This window comes from Passer domesticus, chromosome 14 (genome assembly GCF_036417665.1).
Source record: "Passer domesticus isolate bPasDom1 chromosome 14, bPasDom1.hap1, whole genome shotgun sequence".
NCBI classification, from domain to species: domain Eukaryota; kingdom Metazoa; phylum Chordata; class Aves; order Passeriformes; family Passeridae; genus Passer; species Passer domesticus.
The window spans coordinates 5,064,659-5,076,247 of record NC_087487.1 but is presented as its reverse complement, the minus strand read 5'-3'; the positions used below and the strand labels follow the sequence as shown (position 1 = coordinate 5,076,247).

The 11,589-nt window shown below is 52.0% G+C and overlaps 1 protein-coding gene across 1 annotated transcript; it reads left to right on the top strand.

The window, feature by feature from the left end:
• The first annotated feature begins 6,571 nt into the window (after nucleotides 1-6,571).
• Nucleotides 6,572-9,727, top strand: FOXB1 (forkhead box B1). The gene is made up of 2 exons (XM_064388846.1): nucleotides 6,572-6,977; nucleotides 7,408-9,727. Exon 2 carries the CDS (start codon nucleotides 7,432-7,434, stop codon nucleotides 8,392-8,394), a length of 963 nt encoding a protein of 320 aa, XP_064244916.1. The 5' UTR covers nucleotides 6,572-6,977; nucleotides 7,408-7,431; the 3' UTR covers nucleotides 8,395-9,727.
• Nucleotides 9,728-11,589: the final 1,862 nt, after the last annotated feature.

Genomic DNA, 11,589 nt, shown 5'->3' with positions numbered 1-11,589 from the left:
CTTCTTACAAGTGTAATTCTACCTTGACGGGAAAACGGCCGCGCCGACTGAAGCTGCCGTCGCCCAAAACACAGAGCAAGGCTTTTTCAGGTCTCGGCTCAAGAGAGAGCGAACTTGGACGGAAATACTTCCTCGTAGAAGAAGTAAAGGGCTCTCCTCTGAATGACAGCGCGGACGTCTCGCTCTCAGAGCTCAAAAAGCTTTGCCATTCCCAATGCCTTTTATTCCCATGTAAAATCTTTGCTCGCCAAAAGGGGAAAAAATACTTTATCAAATTCTAGCCTCTTTAGCTGGTTGGATGCTGTATAACTACCATTTCTCTAGATAATAAATAAGGAGAAAAAAAATACATGGGAAGAAATCGCTGCGGGGAAGTATTTTCTAAAGTTAGATCCAAAGAATTTCTTCCAGGAATTAAATATTAAAGAAGGTTAATATGGTTTTTGCTGCAGAGCTGAGGATTGATGGGAAGACGGGAGCTTCGCTCGCATCGTGAGTATAGCGGGCGAGAGCTGAGGCGGGCGGAGGATGTCAACAGATACAAGGAAGCGATGGAAGCCTTGGACTCGGGAAATGGAATCAGCGCTTCGCCTGCAGCCGCCAGGCTGCCCTGTCACCGTCCCGCGCTGCCCTCCGCCCCGCCGCACGGGCCCCGAGCGTGCGGCCGCTCCATCGCCTCCCGCGGCCCCGAGCCGGCCCCGCGCATCGCTGAAGCCGCCCACAGCACGGGGGGGGCGAGCAGCCCCTCTGCTCCTGCGGACACTCGGCTGTCGCTTCCCCGCGGGACGCAGGTGGAGCGCCGGGGGGCTCCGGCGGGCGCTGCTGCCCCGTCCCGTCCGGTCCCAGCGAGGAGCGGGCCCGGCGGGGGCGGGGAGCCCCGCGCTCGGGAATGGTGCTCCCTGGCCCTGGGCAGCTTGGTGGGTGGCGGCCGGGCGGGAGGGGCGCTGCGGCAGCAAGGGAAAGTGCAGAGCCCCGGCGCCCACACAGTCACAGCGCACCCCCCCACCGCGCTGCGCCTTCGCGGCGGCAACTTACGGATCTGTTTGCAAACATGCCCCCCGCCAACAGAGAGAAAAACACAAGCATTCAAAGTTCTGACCCTAATTAAAGCCCGGCTCGTTAAAGACTTCACACAATGCGGGAAAAAGTTTGTCCGAGCCTGAATTCCGCAAGCGGTTATTACCTTTGCTTATAAAGAAGGGAAACAACCGTAACGTGCGCGCCATTATTCTTGTGGATATGCAATTTAAAATCATCGTCAATTGTCATAAAAACCATTTCACAATGTTTGGCTAAGTAATAACTTAGTAAATTAAAGGTGGTTTTTGCCGGGCGACACGCACATGCAATTCAAGAAAGATTTACGCTGCTTATGGATTTTGAACCGCAGCTCTGACTGCAGCGAGAACGGGACTCAGCCTCATATTTTTTGCTTTCTGGTTTTGCACAGGCAAGAGCAGACTGTAGGAGAAAGCGTGAAAGGGACGAGTACGCCTTGTAAAAAAAGGCTCATGATAAAAAATAAAGTTTGTGAAACGGATGGATCTGGAAAGAAGAGTCCTTGAAAAAAAAGCACCCAAAAACAACAACAAAAAAAGAGACAGAAAAGAAAGAAAGAAAAGAAAGAAAAAGGAAAATCAAGTTTGCTCCACCCAGCTATTAACCAAAACACAATACCTTTTTCTGGGTGGTACTGCACAGAAGTTGATTCAGTTTTGACAATGTTGTTTAGCTATCATTTGCTATTTTGAATGAATGGGAGCAATCCCCCTTTTTACAACAGTTGTTTCCTATTATGGAGAGGTGCAGCAGTTGAGGGCAGACATGTGAAAGTGGCTGTTTGATTCCCTTTTTCATCCCCCTGACCCTGCCTTTGTCCCTCCTCACCCTGGGAATGTCACGCCTCACTACTTCACTTTGAGATGCTCTAGAAAGTGGCTTTGTTATTCCCTTTTAGACATACACGAAATTGTTCTCATTCCCCCTGCTGTAAAAGATACTTCAAATTGGGACTCGGTTCACAAGTGCAATGCAATTTGGCTTAGCTCAACCTTTGTTCTGCTTGTACAAATGACCAAACAGTGCACACATTATACAGTTGATCTACTGCTCCCTTTACACCAGAGTTAGCGGCTGGGAGAAAAGCAAGTTAATCCCTTCAATACTAAGGTGGCATTTTCAATATTTCCTACAATGTGAAAAGGAGAAGAGAGGGCAGCTTGAAATGCGACATTTGTTTAAAAGGGAAGATTAAAAAGAAAAAGTTTGCGAGGCCTCCCCTGCTACTCCTCCAAATAAATAAATAAACAAACCAATAAATCCCAAACGTGTAGATAAATACTCCAGCACCTCCGGGAAGGCAAAGCAAGTTTTCCACAAAGACAGACGTTCAGGGCAATAACGTCGAGGCTCAAGCCGCACTCCGCGCTAGCAGCACGGACTTAACCAAAGGCTGGGGAGCCGCGGCTGCGGCACCGCCCTTGCCCGCGGCCCTGCGCGCACCTGCGCGCTCCCGCGGGGCCGGGCCGGCAGCGGGGGCGCGCAGAGCGGAGAGCGGCGGGGGCAGCGCTGCGTGCCCAGCCGGCCCCACGCACCTGGGGTGACCCTGGCACTCCTCGGAGCCGTCCTGGGGAGTCCTGGGCGTGTGGAGGGAGGGGAGGCTGAGGTGCTGCCGGGGAACCGGAGCCGGCTGCTCCGGAGCAGAGCCATGAGCGGCAGCAGCAGTCTCCTCTCGGGGCTCAGGAGCTCGGGTGTCCCAGCGCGGGCTCTCCGAGCGCTGAGCTCGGGACACGGGGGACGCTCCGCGCTGGGTGCGCCCGGCGGGGCCAAGGGCCGGCTCGGGCTGGCGGAGCTTGAGATCCCCGACGGGGCAGCCCAGGAGGGCGCATACGGGCAGCCGGCTCTCGGCAGGGTGACAGCAGCGGGGAGCGAGCGGGCAGTGGTGGCAGGGCAGGGCAGGGGCGGCCTGGAGCGCTGCCCAGCGCCGGGTCCCGAGCGGCGCAGCCCGGCCCGGGCCCCCCGGCACAAAGCGCGCTGCACATCCCGAGCTATCGGGAATACAGGTTTGGGGAACAGTTCTCAGTCCGGCCTTGACAGGCAGGGGGAGTTTGTTTAGTGCTCATTGGGAAAGGAACAAAATCCTTTTGAAAGGGCGATAAGTAGTTTCACGCCAAAGTGGCAGATTTGGTGAAGAATGTGGGGTGGGACAAAGCCCAGCCGTTCCCAGAGCGGCCGGAGCTATTCGGGAAACTGCACCGGGAATTCAAGCACACAGAAAAGCAGGAGACCCCAAGTATCTTGGCTTTCTTCTCCTCAGCCTCCGAGAAGCAGAAGAAGCAGAACCATTAAAAAAAAAAAAAAAAAAAAAAAAAAAAAAAAAAAAAAAAGAGGGCAAGGCTTAGCCGAAACGCAGCCACAACCAACAGCCTGCAGTTGACTTTCCAAAACGGGGGAAGCTTGCTCAGACACTGGCATTGTGTTTCGCAGCCTAGGAAACCCTAAGAAGCTGGTACTTCCCCCCTCCTTTCTCTTTTCTCCCAACTGGTTTGTAAATATTAACAAGGTTGTGAGTATTCTCTCACACAGAGTGGATTTTTTTTATCCTTGGAAAACTTCTTGGCTTCCCCCCACAGCCCCTCTCCCACTCCTCCCCTCTGCAAAGCTACACACCTGCTCGCAGCCACAAGGATTCAAAATCAATATTGTATTTGTCACTTTTCTGTCTCCTTTTCCTCTCTCAACAGCCCTGCTTGCCACTGAGGCGAATTGTGGATTTATGGAGGAAAATTAGCATAAATTATTACCAAATCTGTAAACGTGTGTGGTCTTGCTTGTGGGAAAGGGGGCTATTGCAAACCTTCCATGCAGAAAGGTGGTCCATGATGGGCTCCATGCAAGGGCTGAATGGCTCTTGCATGAAATAGATTTCCATTGGGTTTGAACATTGATATAATTGACTTATGTGTATTTTATATAGTTTTCCCAACACTTCCTCTGAGCTCCTTATTTGAATTAGACTTCAGAAAAACGTCTGTTTGTTTTGGTTTTCCACACAATGGATTTGGATTCACTTCACCTTCTCCTCCTCCCTAATGTTGACTTTCAAAGTAAAAGGGAAATGCTACAATTACCTTTAAATCCTATATTGCCCAAATCTATCATCTGTTGCTTGCTTAGCACAAGATGAAACTTTGGGTATCAGTTACTGGGATAACTTCAGCTGCCCTACCCCACACACTCCTTTGCAATGGAAAAAAAAAAAAGAAAAAAAAAACCCCACATTAGGAAAAAACATCGGACGCCTTACAGCCATACCTCGTTTGCACTCAGAGTAGCAAATGACAACGGAAGTCGACTTTCCTTTAACTTTACAGCTTGAGGGTTCCTTTTTGCATCAGCTGGTTTGGTTTGGTATTTTCTTTCTTCGAAAAGAAAAGGTACCGGCAAAGAGAAGAGGAAAAGTATTTGTCAGTGTGTGGATTTTCTGAGCTGTGTTTTAGATAGGCATCCCAAGAGTGAACTTGGGCCGAGAGGCAAAACCTGAACTGGGGGTGTTAGAAGTTGGGGATGGGGGAGCTGGGTGTGTGGGGGGGTGGGAGGGCAGTATCCCTTACACCCACGTATTTGGGGGTTCTCAACACAAACCAGAAGCTTTCTGTGCAGTGTTAGGGGATGTTGGGAGGAATCCCTCCTCATTTCAGTATATTGTCTTTCCTACCCTCTAACAAATATCCATCGTCTCATCATCTCTTACCCACTCCACCCCCCCAAAAAAATTTTTTTTGGGAAGCTGCCTTCCTGCCCTGCCCGGCTGGATGGGGCATCTCGGAGCCGATTAACTGAGCCAGGCAAGTCCCGGGCTCTGAGCAGCACAAACGCTGCCGGCCCTCCCTGCAAGGGGCACAGGGTGGCATGTGGCAGGTCTATCCCCTCCAAAGGGCTCCTCAGCTCGGCAGCGCGGGGCCGGCCGGCTTCTCGGATTCCTAGAAACACAATTATTTACTCATTATTCTCTAAACGACATCCTGCCCCGAGAGAGAGGGATTAGATGGGACCGAGGGCAGCCGGGCTGGGACCAAGGTTTAACACACACGAGGTCGGCGCTGGTCGCGATGTGAAAATGCGTTTTGAGGCTGCTGCCAGGTTTGAGGGAGCCCTGCTCGACTCCGAGAGGACTCCAAGGCTCTCGCAGAGCCCGTCTCTCAGCAGCCGCGCTGCACAGAGCCGCCGCCGCTCTCCCTCCCCCAGCCCGGCTATTTTTGCTGAATTAAGAAGGTGACATTATTCTTCTTTTCAAGTACTTCTGTTAATATTGAAAAACGTGTGCTTGCATTTCAAGCGCGCGCGCTCAGCCTCAGCGGCCATTTCAATATTAATGAAATTGTTTAATCTCCTAAATTCATCGTGTTTAAGTTACGTTTTGGTGAGTTATTGACCGACTCCGAAAATATTGTTAATGGAGTTGATGTGTATTCACCACAAAGGCTCTTCCTCCCCGGGCTCGCAGCTCCCGAGACAATCTCCAGTTCTGGCTCTGGGGTGACAGGATGCACCGCAGCCTCGGGAATACACATCATGCAAACTTCCCTCCAGTGCCAGGGCAAGCCTGGCACCTTCCGGGCCTGATCCTGCCCCCAGGACACACGGCTGGCAGCGAGCTGCTCGTCTGGGCTGCGGTTCCAGCATGGGGCCTTGGTTCCCGGGGAGGAGGGAGCAGTGTGCACAGCAAGAGCCGCAATTCGGCTGCTACACGTCCTGCCTGCTCCCACACACACAAGTGGGCACGGAGGAGCACGCAGGCAGGCGAACAGATGACACACATCACGCAAAGCCCGCAGAAGGCGTCAAGGTGACGATGTTTAGCACAGTGACCGCTGACACGGACCCATCCCAGACAGCCCTGCGGGACCCCCAGCCTCGAGGCCGGCCGGGCATCCCCGGTCCCGCGGGCAGAGCAGCTGGTTACCGAGCACACCGGGACCGTGTGCCCGTCATGAGCCCGTTCGCTTGGTGTATTGAGAGCAGCTCCCGCGTCTTTACACCAACAGGTCCGCGGAACCAGAGCAGCGCTCCTGCTGGGCTGGGGTGCGACCCTGCGGGGGGGACGGGACTGACTTCCCGGGCGGCTACCGAGGAGCCCCGATCTCACCGCTCCTCGAAAAAGCCTTCGCTAGGGGAGAGCGGATTTGGCAAAGAGAAAGTCCCTCGTTACAGGGGAAACAGTCGCCTTAAGTTAGCCAACAATACAAATCAGATAACAATGCAGAACAAACAGAATACCACAGCCAAGCAATTTCCATGTCAAACATCCCACTGCTCAGTACCTCCATTTGTAAGTGTGAATTGCAGACTAAGCTTCCTGCAAAGTCCACATAGAGGTTAGTGCATACCTTCCCCCCACCCCCAGCCACCGGGTACCATCGCACTGCAATTCCGCTGGCGGAGCCTTTTCACCCCTCGCCTTGTCTTCAAATGGAAATGATTCCCATTGGCCCAAGGTGTCCATGTAAATAGGTGTAAATGAAACCAGATTATGCCTTTCTCTCCAGCCCCCTCCTCCCTGCTCCCCTCCCCCTGCTCCCAAGGCGATTGTCATATGATAGCAAAGAAGTGGCACATTAATGAAGCGCCTCTACAGGGGTCTTTTCTGCTCATGTCACCACATAAAACTATCAGATGGTTAGAGGAAGGACATGGAGGCAACTAGTTAGCTCATCGCCGCTGCAGAGAAGCAAACAAGCCTCTGCTACAGTGCAGCTGCCGGTGGTGTAAAAGAAGCTGATTCAGCCCGCGGAGGCGAAGGGAGGGGTGTACAGGAGGATTCCCAAAACCAAGCCAGCTCGCTGCCTCCTCAGGACTAAACCGGAGCAGCGTGGCCGCGGAAGGAGCGAGAGACACGCCGGAGGAGAGGGGTGGGAAAGAGTCCGGACTCCCAGCTGCGTCCCGGATGCGGACTGTCAACTTCCAGCAACTTTAAGGTGGGCACATGCAGGGGCTGGCACGGAGCTGGGTGGGAGTCGAGGGGAGGGGATGGGGTCCCCTTCATCCTCGCGGAGACCAGAAGACAGGGCTATCACTAGAGTAACTTCACGGACGCGGGCTCCTGCGGGAAGGCCAGGCTGAGGGAGGCCGGAGCTGGGAGAAGCACATCGCTTTTCCCCCCGCGGCGGCACAGGGCTCTGGGCTGTTTTCTCCTGCCCTCATCTGCGCCCCACTCCCCCACCCCCATCCCCCGCGTCCCCCGTTTCGAGGGCTGAGATCCACCGTGCCCCTTCCCTGTGTCCTTTTTTCTCCAGCCCGGCCCCAGAGCCACCGGCTGACCCGACTGGGTGTCCGTGCAAATCCTCTCGGACTCACCCCTCTACCCCCTCCTCCCGCCCCCCTCCCCTTGTCGCTGCCCTTCTGCAGATCTCCGCGGGTCGCCTAGCGAAGATGCCTCGCCCGGGCAGAAACACTTACAGCGATCAGAAGCCTCCCTACTCCTACATCTCGCTGACCGCCATGGCGATCCAAAGCTCCCCGGAGAAGATGCTGCCCCTGAGCGAGATTTACAAGTTCATCATGGACCGCTTCCCCTACTACCGGGAGAACACACAGCGCTGGCAGAACTCCCTCCGCCACAACCTCTCCTTCAACGACTGCTTCATCAAGATCCCGCGCCGCCCCGACCAGCCGGGCAAGGGCAGCTTCTGGGCGCTGCACCCCAGCTGCGGGGACATGTTCGAGAACGGCAGCTTCCTGCGCCGCCGCAAGCGCTTCAAGGTGGTCAAGTCGGACCACCTGGCCCCCAGCAAGCCGGCGGACGCGGCGCAGTACCTGCAGCAGCAAGCCAAGCTGCGGCTCAGCGCCCTTGCGGCCACCGGCACCCACCTGCCCCAGATGTCCACGTACAATCTCGGCGTGTCCCAGCCCTCCAGCTTCAAGCACCCCTTCGCCATCGAGAACATCATCGCCAGAGAGTACAAGATGCCCGGGGGCCTCGCCTTTTCCACGATGCAGCCCATGCCGGCCGCCTACCCCCTCCCCAATCAATTGACTACGGTGGGCAGCTCCATTGGCACGGGCTGGCCCCACATGTACGGCTCCGGCATGATCGACACCGCCACCCCCATCTCCATGGCCAGCAGCGAGTACGGCGCCTACGGCGTGCCCATCAAACCGCTCTGCCATGGGGGGCAGACTTTGCCGGCCATCCCAGTCCCCATCAAGCCTACCCCTGCCGCGGTGCCAGCCCTGCCCGCCCTGCCCGCGCCCATCCCCACCATCCTCTCGAACTCGCCGCCCTCCCTCAGCCCCACGTCCTCGCAGACGGCCACCAGCCAAAGCAGCCCGGCCACCCCCAGCGAGACTCTCACCAGCCCGGCGCCCGCCCTGCACTCCGTGGCCGTGCACTGACCCGGGCCGCCCGCACGGACGCTGCCTTCCCCTGTCTCCCAAAGTTTCCTCGGAGCTCTCCTCCCTCCCCTTCTCTCCCTCCTTTCGCTTCTTTCCCCTCTCCTCTCTACTCTTTTCCTCGAAAGCAGAGACAACTCCCCGCGGGAAGCTGAGGTCTGCCGTTCGCGTGAGCTCCCTTCAGCCGAGCCCCTTCAGCCGAGCCCTCCCTCGCGGCTCGGTTTCTCCCCCGGTTCTGAACTTTCTTTTCCGTTCTTCCGAGGCGAAAGGAACCGGCCCGGCCCGCCCCCTCCCGCCCGGTAGGAGCTGCCACTTGCATTGCTAGTTTTCCAAAAGTACTTCAGGCATCTTCGATTCGTCGGCGACCAGGCAAGCCTGGCTCGGCGATGCCTCTTTCCCTTCTTTTGTCTGGGGAAAAGCAGGGGTTTATACAGGACCAATCTCTAGTACCGCAAACAAGGATGGCTGCAGCGTTTCTGCGTGAGAGCAGCGACGTTTCCAGCCTCCAAGCAGCAAAGGCTTGGATCTTGGAAACGCCGGGAAGCGCTCGGTGTCCTTTGTGCGGGTGCGGGTCCCGGCCGGGCCCGCGGGCTGGGGCGGCCCCGGGCGAGGGAGCGGCGGGGAGCGGAGCGGGACCCGCCCTGGAACCGCCACGCCGATCATGTTTACAAAGCGCCTGTGTTCATGTAAATACTGAACTTGCATCTGTACTGTAAATCAGACGAGGTCCCTTTTGCAGTACCTGTTGTAACGTGGATGTTTACTGTAGTTTTCAGGTGAAAGAGAAGGAGGAGTTGACTTGTCTGTTAACTTCTGGTTAACCCGAAGGTTTGGGGGAGCTGAGGTTTTCTTTGTTGTTGGTTTTTTTTTGGTTGTTGTTGTTATTTTTTAAATTTTGTAGCTATTTACTTCATAGCTTAAAACCAAACAACAACCATAATTATAATAAAAATAAACCTGTTACCAAGCACACGACCCGACATAGCTTAAAGAAAAGCTGTTGAAGTCACTGATAAAATGTGGAAAAGTAATACAACAGCAGGTACAAACTCTGGAGGTCATCCTGATTTCTGCTGGAGCTTTGCAGACGAGAGGGGGCTAAGGAAACTGTAAATGTTTGTGCATATGAATGATTATAAAATGTGTAAAATGCACTTTTGTTTGATATACTCCTTTCTAGTTTTAGGTAGTTTGCTGGAAACTGAACTGTTGTTCTGTTGTGAACTGCTTAAGTTAAGAGAAAAAAAAAAAGAACACGCCCTCTAAACAGCATTAGTGTCTATTGAAACTGTAAGGACATTTCTTTCAAACTTTTTTTTTCCTGTACAGAATAAGCATGGCATTTTAAATATTGGTGTTCTTGTTCCCAGCATGTGTGTTTTAAGACAAAGGTTAAAAAGTGTCTACGTTAAATTATGAACCTAGTCGTCCAAATAATATTTTCTCATTAAAATATGTAAATTCAGATTTAGTTTCTTATTTGTCTTTTTAAAGAGTTTACACGAGAAAAGTAAAAACACTAGTTCATGCTGAAGGAATAGTGTTATTCCAATATTTAGATAATCTAAACAGCCTTTTCACGCGAGGTTAGTATAAATATAGTTATTAATACAGCACAACTTCTTAGCTAGAATTGCCATTATTGCCGTTTAGTAAAGGGAGAACATGTTCTGTGGGGTTTACATCTAACATCTATTTATATCTGTACATCTGTGCACACACACACACCTGCATTTGTGCCCTATACACTTAGACCGAATATAACCACGTATTACGTTCATGCCTGTGTCTGTGTATACTCATCACCTCCTCACTGCCAGCTGCATTTTCTCTAAAAAGGGTAAAAATCAGTAAGCTTCTGCAATACAGAGCAAACATAAAAAAAATCTTCAAAGAATCAGTTACTTTTTTGGGACTGAGAACACTGAATTTTTTTGCAGTGGTGTTTTTTCTCACGAGTGGCATTGCAAAATTATTTTTTTGAGTTAAAGTGAGCTTTTTTACCTGGCGTTTAAACCTGCTCAAGCACAAGTCAGTCCAACCACTACTAGAATTTCTCCATCCTTATTGATCAACACATTCCCAAACCGGTAGTTTGCAAAGTGTAACACAATTGTACCAGCTTTTTGGTATATATATTCAGTCCCTTTTAAAAAGTAAGGACAAAGTAGTTACAATGAAAACTGGATTCTGAACACTTTCTAGTAGGATTCCCCAAATCTGCTAGGGATTTCTCAAGGATTCTGCAACTGTTGAATATTAGAGAAGCCATCTAATGAAATGAGTAAATAAATGCCTTGGAGATGAGGCATTCTGCGAGCACAGTTACAAGACAACTGAAGTGCTAACTAGCAAGAAAACGACATTGTATTCTAATGAAGCGGCAGGATTCACGAATTCTACGGCAATGATGTTACAGAGGTTTTGTCTCCCACTGATCTCTGAATTTCTGGACCATAAACACCGTAAGTGACATCCCCATTTCCTTACTACACACCACAAGAGCCTTGCAAAAGTTTTAAGATTAATGTAGAGGGCAATTAATCCAGTTGTGACCACTTTTTTTTTCTTTTTTTTTTTTTTTTAAGATCGGATCCCACACACAGAAAAAAGGTGGAAAATACATGAATCATTGGGCTGATTAAAATGCATGAAGCTGCTAAAGCTTGTCGGATGGGGGACAACTGAACTCATTCATCAAGTCCAACCCACGATTATATCAACACGATCAGTTAAAGAAAGCATTCAAAACTTATCACCAGATCAATGGACACATAACTCGACAAACTTTTCCTAAACAAGCGATGACCTACATTTTTAGACAACGAGGAAGCTTTTTCTCCTTCCTTTTTTCCCTTTAAAGATCTAGCAGTCAGAACAAATCCTCCAAGACGAAATCCGAGCCCGACTAACAAGACGAAGCTGCACTTTCAGAGTATTTTCTTTTTTTACACTATATAGTATCGGCGGAGATAAAGATCCGAAACGATTACACCCCAAAGCAAAATACTTTCAAAAGGTGCGATAGGTTTCTCGCTGCATAATGCGAGTGTGTGACTCGCCGCCGTACATTTCAAATGCCATTTTCCCCTTTATCTCTGCGATTGCCCGAGACTGCCCCAGCCCGGGGATCCGCTGCTCAGCCGCCCTCTCCCTCCCGCGGAGCCTCCGCGCATCTCCGCGCGCTTCCCCAAATGT